We start from the raw sequence: 16,036 nt of genomic DNA, 5'->3' as shown, positions 1-16,036 counted from the left end.
AATCAAAAAACATGCATTACAAATTACCTCAAAGCCTAATGGCTTAAAACAACAGACTTTTATTATTTCACGTATCATGTAGGTTGGGAATCTGGGCCTGGCTTAGCTGGGTGCCCTGGCTCAGGTCTCTCGCGGGGCTTCAGAGCCTCAACCAGAACTGCACACATCACAAGGCTCAACTGGGGAAGACATGCCTCCAGACTCACTGGTGTAGCTGTTGCCAAGGCTCAGGTCCTGGCTGTCTGTCGCCTGGAGACTGCAGTTCATTGCCACATGGGCTATTATCAACACCCTGCTTTCCCAGCTTGCTTTCTCCCGAGCAAGGGCCAAGAGTGAGAGATTCCCAAATGGGAGCCAGTCTTTTTGTAACCTAGTCATAGAAGTGGCGTCCCATCACTTCTGCTGTATTCCTTTCATTACAAGCAAGTCACTAGTTCCAGCCCATACACAAGAGGTCACAGTTAAAGAAGGGCCTGAATACCAGCCCCAAGGGGAAGCGCCCATTGCCGCCCATTGCCCGAGAAAGGACGAGGGGAGTTAGGAACTGCTCCTGACAGCGTCCAGAGGCCGGACAGGGTTCTGCTCGGGGCTGCTGACGCTTCCGGTCCCGAAAGACCCTCGGGGCTCCGTCCCGCGGCGCTGCGGCCAAGCTCAGAGCCCTCCGCAGGCCCTGCGGGGGGGTCACGATGCCGACGGTGTTGGGGGACGGAGCCCAGAGACACAGAGCCGCGGGGCTGCCTGCGACCCCGACAGCGCCGAGGGGGGGGGGGAAGCAGGCGGGTGCGAGGATGGCGCGCGCGCGCCGCGCCGCCCCGGGCCCCGCCCCCAGGCCGCCGCGGCCGGGGACCCGCGGTTTCCGGGCCCCGCCCCCACGCACGCTCCGCGCACGCGCAGGCCGCGACAGCTGCGGCAGAGCCCATGGCGTCCGAGCGGCTCCCGAGCCGGCCCGCCTGCCTCCTCGTGGCCAGCGGCGCCGCGGAGGGTGAGGCTCGCGCGGCGGGGGTACCGTGGGCCCCGGGGGGCCGCGCAGGGGGCGGGGCAAGCGCTCGGCTGCGTCCAGCGGCGCCCGGGGCGGGAGGCCCGCCCACCCGGAGCAGTTCAGCCACATTGAGCGCCTTGTGTGGGGTACAGCGGGGAGGTGACCCGGGTCTGCAGGGCTGGGGCGCTGGGGCCCGGCTTCCTGTTCGAGGAGACGGGAGCCCGGGTTGGCGGCCTGCAGGCGCCGCTGCAGATGGTCCACCTGGGGGTGTGCAGAGGGCGGGCCTTCCTGCGCCGTGGCCACGGGCCGCTGCGGTCAGCGACAGGCGACGCCAGGGTGTGGAGAGGGGCAGTGGGTGTTCTGAGGAGGTTGGGGGACTCTGGCAGGCCTGGGGGTCAGACAGCCGTGGCCTTGGGAGCATCGGCCTTTCTGAACACGAGCCTGTGCTCTTCAGTACCCACCGCTCTGCCGGACGCACACACCCGAGGGTGCGGGGTAGGAGAAGGCGTTGTTCCAGTGGGTCGGCAGATGCGTCCCGCGGCCTTGCCGCGGGGTGAAGGCACCCGGAGAGGCTGGCGGGGGCTCAAGCAGCCTGCTGTTGCTAGCACCCACTCTGTCTTGCTGAGGGTGGCAGGAATGAGCTGCTAAGGGCGCCTGGCGCTGTTCTGAGCACTTCCGGGGTCCTCAACCTGTGAGGCGGGAGTGATGAGACCAAGGTCGCATCGCAGGCAGGTGAAGGACCAGGGTTGAGACCTGGGGTCTGGCTGTGGAGCCTGGTGTTCTTCTCAACTTCTGTAGCTTCTCTAGTGGTCAAAGGAGAGGGGACAGCGGGTCATGGTGTGCTGAGCCCCCGGAGCCCTGAGTGGTGTGTGCCCAGAATGAGGGCACGAGGAGCTGGGGTCCTGCCCCCACGGCCACAGGCAGTTCAAGGGTGGGAGGAGACATGGAGCGTGGGGTGCAGTCCTGCAGGGACAGGTTGAGGGTCACCTCTGTAGGTGGCTGGTTGGAGCAGGGTAAGGGGGTCGCTGTCGCATTGGCTTGGCTGTGCCACGGGGAGGGGCTGCTGAGGGCATGGGGTGGGGGCACAGCTCTGAAAAGACCACTCGGCCGTGAGCAGGGCTCTCCAGTCCCTCAGGGGCCCTGCAGTGAAATAGGTGGAGAAGAGAGGGTTTGAAGAACTGGGGTGGGGGGGAGGCAGAACCTGGGAAAGTCGAGAGGGATGATTTTGAGAGACTATTTTAGCTCAACATATGGACTCTTAACAATGAACACAAATTAATTTATAAGAGTGAATAAACGTGAAGAGGAGGTTTAGGGATTGGGTCCCAGGATTAAAACAAAGGCGGAAGGACACAGATCAAGCCCCTTCAGAAGTAGATGCCCCTGGTGGGGCTGTAGCCCCCAATAGCAGGAGCCCTCCTTGTGGGCAAGAGAGGGCAGGGAGGCTGGGATGGGGACAGGAAGCAGGAGCCCTTGTGAGGAAAGGGCTGAGACACTCTCCCCGCCCAGGCCCATAGGACACTAGCCATAGCCCCACAGACAGGGCTTTGCTCCCTGCCACCTTCCCTGTCTGAACACGGTGGGAGTGGGGGCTCAGTCACCCCCTCCCTGGCCTAACTAGAAAACTGCACACTTGGGTCTGCCTCCTGGAAAGACCTCTAGTGGCCAGGCTGGGGACAGAGCCCACTGTCACGGGGGAGTATGAGAGATGAGGGGCCGGGGCCCTGTGGCGAGGTGGGGGAGGGGCTGCTGGGATCAGGAGGACCCCTGGGCTGTCACCCTGCACTCATCCGGGACATGTCCTCTTTGCAGGTGTGTCAGCCCCGTCCTTCCTCCACTGCTTCACGCTGGCCAGCTCTGCCTTCAACCTGCAGGTGGTCACCCCTGGGGTAAGTCCAGCCACCTCGTCCCCGCCCTCTCTCTCTGGGGATGAGGTCAGGACAGTGCTGTTACTCTTGGGAGAGGTGCGAGCCCACGGCTGCTGTGACCCCGAGGAGCTGGCTTGGGCTGAGGGGCCAGGACCCCGGTGGCATCGTCAAGCTCTGTCCCCACCTGTGGCAAGGGAGACCTTGTCATTGCAGGTCGGTGTCTGCACATGAGAGCAGGAGGGTTTGCGACCCTCTGATGGCATGGGACCCTGGGGGTCACAGCAGGCACGTGGTATGTTTGTAACTTTGCACATTTCCAGGTGGGTGGTACAGTTGCTTCTGCGTTATAGGCGGGATAATGAGGACCAGCGAGGGGCAGGTCGGGTCGGGATAGAGCTTGGGGTATGTTGAGACTCAGTGAGGAAGCTGGGCTGTTGGGTACCTTTTGTCCTCGAGGGCCTGCCCTCAGTGCCCAGCCCTCATCAGCAGCTCTGAGCCAGCAGGGGGTTCTGGGCTGACCTTTGGCCTCCCCATTCCACAGGGGAGGACCATGGACTTCGTGGACGTGGACGAGAGCAATGCACGCTGGGTGCAGGACTTCCGCCTCAAGGCCTACGCGAGCCCTGCCAAGCTCGAGTCCATTGACGGTGAGGGCCCAAGACCTTGGCAGCTGGGGTGCGTGGGGTTCCAGGGGGCTGTGGCCCCACAGCTCGCACGCTCTGCTCCTGGGCCCCCTGGGGCGTGCTGTCAAGCACTGACTGTCCAGAGCCCCCTGCGGTCCTGTGTCCTATAGGGCCAGAGCGTCTGAGCTCCATCTAGGGGGAGAGATAGTGGGCACATGGGGACACAGTCGGAAATGGTGCAGGGACTTCGGGAGCCTTGGCTGTTGTAGGGACAGGGACAGGGTGGCTTCTGGCCGGTGAAAGCAGAGAGGAGCCGGCTGGTCCTCATGGAGCCTCTGGTCCTGGCCAGCGACCTTGCTCTGCTTGACCGGCCTGTGGTCTCCCCCAGGTGCCCGGTACCACGCCCTCCTGATCCCCAGCTGTCCCGGGGCCTTGGCCGACCTAGCCAGCAGCGGGTCCCTGGCCCGCATCCTGCAGCACTTCCGCTCCGAGAGCAGTAGGTGACCCCTGGGACTGGGGCGTGGGGGGGTCCACCAGTGGGGGTGGGGGGAGGCGGGAAGATGCCTGTGTGGAGGGTGGCAGCCATGGAGTGCAGGCTTCTGGTCTCGGACCCAGAAACACAGATCACCTCAGATATAAAGAGCCTCAGTGACTCTGACCGGTGGGTGGACAAATTTATTCAGCCATCTCTCTTTCTCCCTCCATTTCTCACACACACGAGGGTGGGGCACCCCCTCCCCCCAGACTTTGTGCCCTTTGGCACTGCCCCTGTGGGCCTTCTGCCTGGCCCTCGGGTTGGTGGCTGTGTGCCCTGGGCCCCTCTGAAGTGGGGGGCAGGATGCTGGCTTTGTTCCTGGTTGGAGAGCACAGCATGCAGGCTTGGGGTTTGAGGCCAGCAGGCGCAGTGGAGACCTGGCCGGTCGCCCCACTCGGTTGGGTTGTGATGAGCACGTCTGCTGGGCTGGGGTGCGACACTCATTGGGGACCAGCAGACAAACCCGGGCTCCACACTGTGTCCTTTGTCGGTGAGAAGGAGGCCTCCTGTCCCCAGCGCTGCTGGAACAGACAGTTATTGTTCCCAGCCACCTTAGCTGTGGGAACGCACTTGTGCCAGGCAGCCTTCTGGGGCAAAGGCTCAGAGCCAGGGCGAGTGCTTGGCAGGGTGGACACAGTGCCTCCAGAGGCCCCAAGGGACAGACGGAGGGCTGGGCACCCTTCCCACTGCAGTCAGGGGAGGAGGGAAGTTTCCTGGTGGGCTGCCGCTCGGTGACAGCGGAGCTGGTTGGACTGTGAGCCTGGCCAACAGGCGAGTCCAGGCCTGGGCTGCCCAGGCCATGCTGAGGGGCAGTGGGGGCCGTGGGTGTGGAGTGCTTCTGGGTTGGCAGATGGACCTACGGCACCCTCGTGACTCCTCATACCAGCTTCTCGGCCACAAGAATTTGAGATTTGAGCTGGAAACAGCCTGTCCTGAAGTGGCTGCCCGCGTGGGGTTTCTGGGAGGTGGGCAGCGCCTCCACGGGCTCTGGGGGGTGTCCAGGGCCTCAGGCCCCACCTTGCATGCTGCTTTCAGAGCCCATCTGTGCGGTTGGCCACGGGGTTGCCGCCCTCTGCTCTGCCACCAATGAGGACGGGTCCTGGGTGTTCCAAGGCTACAGCGTGACCGGGGTGAGTGCAGCTCCGGGGTCCCAGGCAGTAGTCGGGTTTCAAAGCATAGGGACGGGCTGGGACCCTTGGGGGCCCACGGTCACCTCTGGCACTGGTGGCAGTCACTTGCCCAGATGAGAATTGAGAAATTTCGGCACCAGACTGGCAGTTGTCTGTGCTGTGTGTTGTCCCCTCCTTGGGGGCCTTCCCTGCTGGGAGTCCCTGAAGTCCGCCATACAGGCTGTGGGTGAGAATGGACCCTGCACCTCACCCCCCACCCCCCCACACAGCCCAGGTTTGCGGAGCTGGCTGTGTGTGTGGGGAGGGAATACGGCTGGAGGGGAGCAGAGGGGAGCGGGGGTTGGGTCCAGCCCTTGCTTTTGTGCCCATCCAGGAGGTAGGTCTGCCACGTGGACGGAGGGCCTGGTGGGTGGGGCCCAGGACAGCCTGGACCTGTTCAGCACTCAGAGGCTGGGAAGGGGCCCCTGGCACGGAGGAGACCCGAGTGAGGTTCCTCGAGCAGATCTAGGAGGGAGGCCTGAGGCCTGGCTGCCCAAGGCTGGCCCCCGGTCCAGGTTCAGGAGAGGACAGGAGGATGAGCAGGAGCCATGACCCCCACCCCCAGCCCTCCCGCTCACTGAGGGGTTCATTCTGGCCACCCTTGTGCCCCGCAGTGGGAGGTCCCTGCCATTGTCCCCTCCCACCTTAGCAGCCCCTGAGCTCCAGTGACACACACACCCACCCCACACGGAGGCCGTGGCCCCCAGCCTTGGTTTGGAGCCACCGGCCCCTGAGGCACGTGCCCCTCCCTCCACAGCCCTCCGTGTACGAGCTCGTCCGGGCACCTGGCTTTGCCCGCCTGCCCCTTATCGTGGAGGACTTCGTGAAGGACGCTGGCGCCAGCTTTAGTGGTGAGCTGGGCGGGGGTGACACTGGCCAGACCAGCCTCCCGGAGCACAGTGTCCAGCACACCGCGGTCACTGGCCCTCAGAGGGTGGGTGGGGGTGGGTCGGGGTGGCACCTGGCCTGTGGCGGTGCTGCTGCAGCCTGTGCCTTCCGGCCCTCGGGCCTCCTCAGCCAGTGAGCCTGGTGCCATGCATGTCGTGCTGGACCGCCACCTCGTCACAGGCCAGAACGCCAGCTCCACCGTCCCGGCCGTACACAGCCTGCTCTTCCTCTGTGGCAGCCGGTGAGGCCAGGATGGGACCAGGGCGGGCTGCTGGGGCCGGGCTGCTGGGGCCGGGCTGGTGGGCAGCCCCTCGGCTGGGCCATGTCCGCCTGTCCGTCCCATGTAATGGGTGGGTGCTGGTGTTTGTCCTACAGGAAGTGAGGCAGTCCCTGCTGAGCCCGCCTACCTGTCAGTGGCCCTATTGCTTCCAGATGGCCCAGCGGTCCCCAGAGGCAGCCGGAATCCTCAGGCCTCCAGGCACCCTGCCTCCATGACAGCCCAAGAGTGACTCACATACCCTGACCAGGCCGGTGGAATTGTAGAGGCCTCCAGGGACCAGCCCTGAGGGGTGTCGGCTCTGGGGAGACAAGAGCCATCAGGTGCGGCTGCACTGGCTGTGGGGAGGGCTCAGGGACCCCGTGGAGAGCCGGCACACAGTGAGTGGGTGCGGGCATTCCAGGGGGCTTGGCCCCTCTGGTCTCCCACTCTGCCTGTCCCCGTGCAGCCAGGTGAGGGGTGCTGAGCCTCCCGGGAGCACAGATGACCGTGATGGGTGGGTGGGCAGGGATGGGCGGAGGCACCGGAACTTGTTTCTTGTAGTACGAGTTGCATCCAGGCCTATGCACTACCCCTTCCCTTGGGGCGTTGCTCGGCTGTGTGGAGAGGGGCCAGCTGCCTGGAGCTTGCTCAGCACTTTGGACTGAGGTCAAAGGTGAAGGAATCTTCTGGCCCCATAGTTCCCAGCCCCAGACCCGCCGGATTTTACACCCTTGCCTTGTGCATGGTGACCCCATGTAAGGCCGGCACGGCCCTCAGTGGACAGGGCAGTGGTGCTGCACCCTCTACATGGAGACCCCAGGGGCTGGCACAGCCCTGCGCGTTCCCAGCCTGTTGGCAGCTGCTGCGCGGTTTCAGGGTGAAGATAAGCAGGGGCTCCACTTGGAAGGTGGCCTCACGTGTGGCCCCCCATATCTGCAGGGATGGCAGGCAGACCTCACCCTCCGGCCCTGGACAGGCCTTTGCTGGGCGTGCCAGGCGGCTGTCCGCTTCCCCCGCCCGCCCCTTGCAGCCTGATCACCCTCGGGCACCCCCAGGTGCCTGGCTGGGCTGTAGCCTTCAGGCGGGGCCCCTGTATGTCCCCCACCTTCTCCCACCCCCCCCCCCCGTACCTGGCCTTGGGGAATCTGCTGCTTCCGGCCCCACTGGACCGAGCTCACGCTCTGGACACTCCTGTCGGGCTCCTGACAGCCCTGCTGCCGGCCGTGCACACAGCAGCCCAGCCCAGACAGCTGGCCCATGTCTGCGGGTACCACGCCTGGACCCAGGGCTGCAGATCCAGGCGTGAGGCAGGCTCTGCTGGAATGCACAGCCTGGGCCCTGGGTGGCCGCTGTTCCAAGGTGATCTCCCCGGCAGCTCAGTCCTGAGTCCCCGAGGTCCAGGGCACGGCCAGGGATGGGGGGCCGCCAAGAGGCTGGGAGGAGCACATGAAAATACCAGCAGGCGGGTGGGTTTGAGGCCTGGTTTCCCTGCCTGTGCTGCCAGATTTCCCCACACACCCAGGATGTTTACAACAGACCCCGACATGCACCCAAGAGAAATAAACACCGCCTCCAGAGACGGTGTAGGTACATCCATTGCAGTGCTATTCTCAGTAATGAATGGACACAAATTGTGGCCCGTAAGTGGGGTCTGTTAACAGGCCCATAGGGATGGTTATTGGACCCTAAAGAAGAATGAAATTGTGACACATGCTACAACATGGGCGAACCTTGAAAACATGCTGAGTGGAAGAAGCCAGACAGAAAACACTGTGTGTGTGCTTCCACTTATATGGAATGCCCAGGAAATGCAAAGTGGGCAAGTTTGGGGTGCACACAGACCCCCAAGGGCTGGGAGGGACCCATAGAGGTGGGGTTGGGGTGGGTGGTGGCCACTCCAGGAGCACCAACCCCCAGCCCTGCTGTGACGGCCGCAGATGGGGATTGTCCGTGCCTAGCGTCTCTGGAAAGCTTGGAACAGGAGCCCAGACTTGGGTTCCCAGGGAGGGAAGGAGGAAGGGCTGTCCCCAACACCTACCTCTACCCAGAAGGAGTGGCCAGCCTGGTCCCTGTACACTCTCACCCAGCCCTCACCTCTGCCTTGTTCCAGGCACAGGCTGGCCCCAGGGGAGGGAGGGGCTCCCCCATCCGTCCTCACCAAGCCCAGCCCAGTGCAGTGGCATGCAAATCTGAACAAAGTCCACATGGGGCTCTAGAAGCTCTCCAAGCTGTGCCACACCCCTTGCTTCACTGCATCCAGACAACCTGGTTTTGAAGCTGGGCCACTGTACATCATGTCCCCACGAGGTGGCACCATCGACCCACACAGGAGCCTGGCATTCAGGCCAGGGCAGCTGGACAGGAGGCAGGAGGCCCCAGCACAACTGAGGGGCTGGGGGCCATCGGGATCACCCCTGTACTGAGGGGCTACTTGGGTGGGTCCCCACCCAGCAGCACCAAGGCAAGGGGCTGTAACTGCCTCTGTCACCACGTTGGGGGTCCTTGACCCAGCCCCATCTCAGCTGGGCCCAGGTCGCAGCCACCTGCTAGGGCAGTTGGTGCTAAGGGGGGACGAAATAGTGGAATGAAGCATATCACAGAAAAAGTGGCTGCTTTAATGCATTAGGCAGTTTGACAAAATCAGAAATCTATGATCCATCCCTGCTCCAATTGGTTAAAAATGCAAGATTCATCACCAGGCATTGCAATCAGACCCAAGGTCATGGCTGGCACTGATCTGTGTCCAGCCTCAGGCACTGAGCTAGTTTCCATTCTCTGCGCTGAACATTCGTTCCTAGAAACAGTGGGAGATGCCAGGAAATCCATCAGGCACGACAGGGCAGCCTCCACTGGGCGCTGGCCTCTAGAATACCATGGGGGTGGCAGAGTCCCTCCCCACTGACCAGCTGCCAGAGGAGCCGAGTGGCTGAGGGTCCCCACAGGAAGTCCCCACTGCCCGCCTTGCACCCTGAGGCACTCACCGCCAGCACACGCTCCAGCTTCACAGCGTCCGCAGCAAACTTGCGGATGCCGTCCGAGAGCTTCTCCACAGCCATCTGATCCTCGTTGTGCAGCCAGCGGAAGGCCTTCTCGTCCAGGTGGATCTTCTCCAGGTCACTGGCCTGGGCTGGGGCAGGACATGCGCTGGGCCTTCCTCGCCTGGCCCCCCGGTCCCGGCCCCCCCAGCTCCCGGGCAGGTGGGACGCGAGCCTGCCGGCCCATGGCCGGGGCCAGGGACTCACCAGCCTTGGCCGAGAGTGCAGGCGCCAGCTTGCTGCTGTCCCTGAGCAGCTCCCCCAGCAGCTTGGGTGAGATGGTGAGGAAGTCGCAGCCCGCCAGCGCCTTGATCTCGCCCGTGTTGCGGAAGGAGGCGCCCATGACAATGGTCTTGTAGCCGAACTTCTTGTAGTAGTTGTAGATCTTGGTGACACTCTTCACGCCTGTAGGAGACACCCAGGAAGCCTGGCTGCTGAGTGCTCGGTGCCTGCCCCCCGCTGCGCCCACCCCATCTGTCCCACAAGGGCAACTCACCCGGATCCTCCAGGGGCTCGTAGGACTTCTGGCCCGTGTTGGCCACGTGCCAGTCCAGGATGCGCCCCACGAAAGGGGAGATGAGTGTCACGCCTGCCTCGGCGCAGGCCACAGCCTGGGCGAAGGAGAAGAGCAGCGTCATGTTGCAGTGGATGCCATGCTGCTCCTCCAGCTCCCTGGGGGGAAGGAGGGGGCCAGGGTGGCATCAGTGTCTCCACCCAGTGCATTTGGGAGCAGAGGTGCTCCCGACTCAGCATACACCTTGAGCGAGTCTGGAACGTGCACCATAGTTCTCTGGCAAGGGGGTTACGGGCGGCCGGAATTGTCTTCCTCAAACCCACATTTCCAAATCGGGACAAAGGCATAGGGGGTCCCAAGAGCACAGTGCATGTCCCTGGCTGACAGACACCTGCAGCAGCACCGGGGATCCAGGTCACTCACGTCACCACAGGACTCCCTGGGGCAGACACCACAGAGGTGCTCTCACCACTGTCCTGTCCAGCACCCTCACCCCCTGCCCACTCTCGCCCTTCCCGGGCCACCCTGAGATCACCGAGACATTGTGGGGTTGAGCCCCCAGGACAGGCCACGGGCCACGCTCTGCCATGTGATGGGTGTGGGCTGTAACAGCTGAGCTGCTGGGGCCTCTCTGGCCACCAATTGCCACCACCCCAGGGGACAGTGGCCATGAAGGGGTGTTGAAGATGTGCAGTAGTGACAGACGCAGCCCCCAATCCCACGGTCAGACACCCAGTGACCAGGACCCAGCAGCTCCACTGCTAGGTGTGTGCGCACAGAAATGGAGCACATGCCCACACCCAAACTTGTGCACACACGTGCATGGCAGCGTGATCCGCGAGCCTGAGGCGGGAACAACCGGGTGTCCATCCAAGGACGCTAAATGCGCTGTCACACACAGTGGAGTCTCTACCTTAACGGACTGCAGCCCTGACCACCACAGCCTGGGTGAGCCCAAAAGCACGCCACGGGAGGAAGCCAGACACAGGCCGCGTGCACAAGACTGCATTTACACAGACCGTCCAGAACGGGCAGAGCAGGCGAGCGGTGGGCGGGTGTGTGCGGCACGTCACCACAGGGACAGACGTGATGCATGGCCTGCACACAGCTGCTCCGGGGCGGCTGCCAGTGACACCAGCAGTCTGGCTCGGATCCTCGCATCCCTCCCACATGGGGCACCTGCTCAGCATGAAACGGTGTATAACGACGTGAGCGTGCCCGATAAGGACGGCTGCCGGCACGGCTGGGCGGTGTCATGGGCCTCAGTTCCCCAGGCGGGTGCCAGCAGGACCCGGTCCTCCATACAGCTGGCTCCTCAGCTGGGCCCGGAGCTGCAGGCCCCAACCCCTGGACTGGGGGACACTCACTTTCCAGCCTGAATTCCCTCCCAGGTGGACGACAGCTTTATCAGAATCCGGTCCTTGCTAATGCCGGCGTCCTTGTAGAGCTCGATGAGGCGCCTGGCTCGGGCCACCATGGCGTCCTTGTCAAACGAGAGCCTGTGAGAACGAGGGGCCTGCGGTGAGGGCGGCCTCACCTCAGGACGTCCGCCAAGGACATCACAGGCCAGCGGCCGGAGCCCTCACTCGGGAGCAACTTACAGCCCCATCTCACGACTATGTGCCCCATGGATTTACCCAGAAACTCGGGCTGTGGACGAGCTGCTGAACAGGGAGCGTTCGGATGCCTGGACACGGCGGACCAACAAATGCTCCTGCCCACCCCGCTGCCCGCACCCTGACCTTGCATCGACTTCCGTGGATACGCGGCCCGGGATCTTCTTCAGTATTTCTGCTCCAAACAACACAAAAAGTTTATCGATGGCATTTTGAATCTGCTCCTCTTGTGACCTGAAATTCCAAGGAAAAAATAGATTAGTGACTTGTTAGGTTTCAGTGGACAGAATTCTATAAAACAAATTCTGTTACTCGTTTGAGCAATTCCTTCTGTTCCATCTTTTCTCTTAAAAATGTTTTTATCATGGCCAAACACACATAGCACAAAATGTTCCACCCTAACCATCTGCGAGCACACAGCTCGGTGGCACTAAGCAGTCCCATCGTGCAGCCGTCACCTCCATCCACCGCAGGGACTTGCATCCCGCCAGACTGAACCCCGCCATCAACATGATCTTGGCAACGTCTTTGGAGTTGCCTGGGGAGACGACTGAAGTGAGGTGCTGTCACCAGACAGACACTATCTGAGGGTCTTCATTGGCCCACTGCACACAGAAAGATGTCCGGCCGGCGTGTCATGGTTAGGACTGCCGGGCAGCGGGAGGAGGCAGGAGGCCTGAGAGCAGCACCTCGTCTCCACTTCCAGGAGCACTGAGGCGGGACCAACCCGTGGGCGAGTTGGGAGAGCAGCCCCCACACCGCTGTATGAAGCCGGGGTGCACCAACGGGCCCCCGGGGAGCTCTGCCCAGGGCCACTGTCCCCGTAGGCACCGCTCGCAGCTGTGCGTCATCACCCTGATGAAAATTTAAAATGACGTCAGGAAAAGGCAAATCTTTGGAGACCACTGCCCGGTGTGGTTTCCTGGAGTGGGGAGCAGGGAACCTTCTAGGATAACTGTGGAGAGGGCTGCACCACTGTGTAAATTCATCAGAACTAATTGGTCTGGGCACTCCGTGAATTTTACTCCAATAAAGCTGTTGTTAATAAAAGGTACCAAATGAGAGAATGCGGGTCAGTGGCTGCCAGAGCCAGGGGGACGGACTACGAATGGGAGGGACTTTTGGGGTGCTGTAGACGTTCTACATGTTGACTGGGGTGGTGTTTACAGGGTGCACCATTCCTACAAACAAGCATCACTGAACTGCACACTTACAATGGGTACGTTTCACTACGTGTAAATAACACTTCAGTAAAGTTGATAAAAGAGCTTCCTTTCCCGGCGTGTAAGACATCCGAGAACTACAATTCACTTAGGAGGGAGACACGTGGATGAACCTGGGGCCGGCTTAGCCCCAGCCCTACTCACCCGCCCAGCTTCTTGCCGTAGGTGATGGCCTCGTCCACCAGCTCCTGGTAGGCGGGCATCTGCGCGGCAGCCAGGATCAGGGAGGGGTTGGTGGTGGCATCCTGTGGTTTGTACTCATCAATTGCTAGAGAAATAATTGGAAAGCGGGCAAGTAAGTGGGGTGCCTGCTCCCACCCAGATTTCTAACGGGTCCCCGACAAGCTAAACAAGGGTCGACAGCGTCTCCCCACCTGGTACAGCCACACTTCACATGCATCCTTCCCCCTCGACCCCCTCGGCAGGCTGGTCAAGGGGCAGCTGTTTGCAGGGCGGTTAAACCACCAGCAAGGCTGAGGCCTGAGATCACAGGTGCCTGCGAGAGCTGATGTCACATGCTGGGGCGGGTATAGGCACCAGCAACCCAGTGACCGGCGTGGTGATCTCCAACGCCTGCTTTCTTTCTCTTGGACACGTTAGTTCTTTCTCAGGTAGCCAAGCTAGGAATTCCAAGAAACCAGTGGGGCTTCCCTGGGGGTCTCGCTGACCAGGTCATTGGAGTCGATCAAGGGCGTGCTCAGTGAGCAGGCGGCTGGAAGGCTCGCTGCTTCAGTAAGTTTATTTGGCCAATTAGTATTTTTATAGTGTCCTTTGGTGACAAAATGTGATACAGAGATGGGGAACAGATTAGAGGCTACACATGTTATAAAACTGCCACAGAGAGAGCCCGCGTCCCCACGCAGGTTGAAAACTGGTGAGCACTGAGCCAGGCAAGGACATATTAGAGCTGATTATCCGGCTAGGTCTTGTTTTTGAGGAAACACGGTAACAATAGTGTGCTAGAGCCAAGTTCCTGGTTCTGACATTGCGCCACGGTCACATACGATGTCACCACTGGGGGACTCTGGGCTAATTCTGCAACTTCTCCTGAGTCTGTTTCAAAATAGCCAGTTAAGAAAAAGTGCTCTGGAGAGGTGTTTTCACAGGTGTGTACAAACCCAGCAAGTGATGCACTGAAAACAGCAGCTTTCCTTGTACAAAATTATGCCTTGATAAAGTTGACTTTTAACAAAAGTAAAAACAAAACCGAGACCCATGTGGGATCCATAGATGGGCTTCAGGGCCCAGGGACCCTTAGCTAATGCAAAACTGGGGGGACAGGAAGGCCAGTGTTCTGGGAAAAGAATCCACTTCTCTGATTATACTTTCAAAGAGGCCTATGCCCCGCCTCCCCCGAAGGTAAGAACCTTCGCTTCATAAAATGACCACAAAACCACGGGCCCTATTAAAAACTACGTATTTTATGGATATTTATTAGCAGGTAATGTATTTTCATAAATTTGTTAACAGTCATTAAAAATAAAAAATGTCAGTGCTTGGGTTTCGATATTTCTAAAAAAAAAAAAAAGCGAGCATTCCCTTCGTCCCCTCCCACCTTACTGGCCCTGTTGCCAGACAGTGTGACTGACGGCTACCCTGCTGTTACTGCTCCGTGAGAACCGGCAGGAAACATGCAGCCCAGGGCTCTCCAAGACCAAAAATTAGTCTATGTGCTAAGAAGGGAATAAAGAGACGCAGGAGAGAACGTGCAACCACTTTCCCAGTCCTCTATCCTTCTAACGTCACTGCCCAGAGCTCTAAGGACACTGGGCAAGATGGAAGGGGGACCTGGGCCTCCCGAGGCCCCCAGCTAGTCAGATGGGGCTCCACGCTGGTCTGCTCGCCAGCTCGCCAGCCCACAGGTTGGCTCTAAGCTGAGCACTGTACCGTCCTTTCTACTTAAGCAGCCAAAACCGCTTACTCACTCCCTAGGTCCTGCTAGATAAACAATCCTCTTACTCATTGTTACCAAAGAGGAGCGACAGCCTGTTTCTCAGGTCACCATGAGAAAGCAGAAAAGGGAGGCAGGCACTCCTTATTGTGTGCTCGCACACAGCACTCCTGTCCACCGGGCATTTCACGATTTCCCTGAACATCTTATTTGTTCGCAGAACTGCGTGGAGGCCCCTCTGGTTTGTGCGCTGCAGACCCGAGGATTCACAGCATAAGCCTTCATGTTTCTCTGTACGGCCCAGTTCTCGCCAACGGACACGAGTCAAACCCAGGAAAAATCACAATTGTAACAGGACGACCCTTTGCTTTCCTCAGCATCGGGTTTTATCCACCCCGTTCCGCCGCCCCAGGTGGCCGGCACCTTGCCCCAAAGGGTCCCGGCTGTCCCCTGGGCAGGGGAGGAAAGTATGTGCAACAGGAGATTTCAAAAGCAGACGGTGGCATGCGCATTTCTGGTCTTCCTGCTCAGCAGTCAACAGCCGCCGAACGAAACCGCCTCCTGCAAGCTCCGGGGTCCGCGGAATCCGCTCCAGGCCTACCTCGGAACCCCCTCCCCAAACAAAGCCTTCGAAACCTGACCCTCCGACTCACTGACGGTTCACAATGGGACTCTGAGGGTGCCCTCGACTTGGGGGCGGGACTCGGACTGGGCGCCCTGCTCCCGGAGGACCCGCCCCCCAGCCCCGGGTCGCTCCTTCCTGGTCGCGCCGGCCCCTGGGCTCGCCAGTGTTCCCCCACCCCGGGAGCTGGGTCAGGAGAGGGGCCAGGAGAGGAGAAGCTGGGGCGCGCCGGCTCTCTGCGTCCACGAAACCCCCGCTCCGGGCACGGCCGCCGGGCCGGCGTCCGAACTCGGGACCCCGCGCGGCCTCACCGTGGAAGTCGCCCGTGTCGGCCACCACGGTGGTGAACTGCTTGAGCTGGTCCAGCACGCTCTCCATCCTCTGCCGCTTTACCGGAGAACCCGACATGGCAAGGCTGTGGCGGCAGCAGCGGCGGGAGCGCGACAGCCCACAATGCCCCGCGGGCCCGGCCGCCGGCCAATCGGGGAGCCGCGCTAGAGGGCGGGGCGCAGGACGAGGCCCCGCCCCGGAGACGAAGCCCCGCCCCCGAGATGAAGCCCGGCTCCTAGAAACGATGCCCTGTCCCCGAGCCGGTCCCACCGGGCGGCCGCTGCGGCCGGGTTGGGGGTCCCATCGCCCCACGCGATCGCCCGTGAAATGTGGGCACGACGCGGAGAGGGCGTTCAGGGCAGTCCCGGGCCGGCACCCACTGCGCACACACTAAGCTCGCGGTCCCCATTGGTCTGTAGCCTGAGTGGGACCCACCCCACCCCCCCGCGCAGCGGTGCCCCCCGGAGCGGTGACTCCCGGAAAG

General features: G+C 61.4%; 2 protein-coding genes across 3 annotated transcripts; one reads left to right on the top strand and one right to left on the bottom strand.

The window, feature by feature from the left end:
* The first annotated feature begins 864 nt into the window (after window positions 1-864).
* Window positions 865-7,917, top strand: GATD1 (glutamine amidotransferase class 1 domain containing 1). 2 transcript variants are annotated; one of them, XM_033120475.1, is made up of 8 exons: window positions 865-982; window positions 2,792-2,868; window positions 3,389-3,494; window positions 3,859-3,966; window positions 5,041-5,135; window positions 5,932-6,025; window positions 6,192-6,303; window positions 6,438-7,917. In XM_033120475.1, exons 1-8 carry the CDS (start codon window positions 919-921, stop codon window positions 6,442-6,444), a joined length of 663 nt encoding a protein of 220 aa, XP_032976366.1. In that variant the 5' UTR covers window positions 865-918; the 3' UTR covers window positions 6,445-7,917. The 2 variants fall into 2 exon arrangements, with proteins under 2 accessions (XP_032976366.1, XP_032976367.1); XM_033120476.1 differs by lacking the exon at window positions 6,438-7,917 and having other exon boundaries at window positions 6,192-6,307.
* A 998-nt stretch (window positions 7,918-8,915) lies between these two features.
* On the bottom strand, window positions 8,916-15,691 carry TALDO1 (transaldolase 1). The gene is made up of 8 exons (XM_033120474.1): window positions 15,534-15,691; window positions 12,854-12,977; window positions 11,613-11,720; window positions 11,238-11,369; window positions 9,853-10,028; window positions 9,564-9,761; window positions 9,303-9,448; window positions 8,916-9,115 (listed from the first exon to the last, which is right to left on the bottom strand). Exons 1-8 carry the CDS (start codon window positions 15,628-15,630, stop codon window positions 9,083-9,085), a joined length of 1,014 nt encoding a protein of 337 aa, XP_032976365.1. The 5' UTR covers window positions 15,631-15,691; the 3' UTR covers window positions 8,916-9,082.
* Window positions 15,692-16,036: the final 345 nt, after the last annotated feature.

Source organism: Rhinolophus ferrumequinum, chromosome 11 (genome assembly GCF_004115265.2).
Source record: "Rhinolophus ferrumequinum isolate MPI-CBG mRhiFer1 chromosome 11, mRhiFer1_v1.p, whole genome shotgun sequence".
NCBI lineage: Eukaryota > Metazoa > Chordata > Mammalia > Chiroptera > Rhinolophidae > Rhinolophus > Rhinolophus ferrumequinum.
Note: the sequence above shows the minus strand (reverse complement) of the source record. Positions and strands in the feature narration are given on the sequence as shown.

Coding starts and splice junctions, on each gene's coding strand:
- GATD1 (XM_033120475.1), top strand. CDS start 919: ATGGCGTCCGAGCGGCTCCCGAGCCGGCCCGCCTGCCTCCTCGTGGCC. Junction 983..2,791: donor GGCCAGCGGCGCCGCGGAGG/GTGAGGCTCGCG, acceptor TCCTCTTTGCAG/GTGTGTCAGCCCCGTCCTTC. Junction 2,869..3,388: donor TGCAGGTGGTCACCCCTGGG/GTAAGTCCAGCC, acceptor CCCATTCCACAG/GGGAGGACCATGGACTTCGT.
- TALDO1 (XM_033120474.1), bottom strand. CDS start 15,630: ATGTCGGGTTCTCCGGTAAAGCGGCAGAGGATGGAGAGCGTGCTGGAC. Junction 12,978..15,533: donor CGACACGGGCGACTTCCACG/GTGAGGCCGCGC, acceptor TTATTTCTCTAG/CAATTGATGAGTACAAACCA. Junction 9,449..9,563: donor TGCACTCTCGGCCAAGGCTG/GTGAGTCCCTGG, acceptor GTCCTGCCCCAG/CCCAGGCCAGTGACCTGGAG.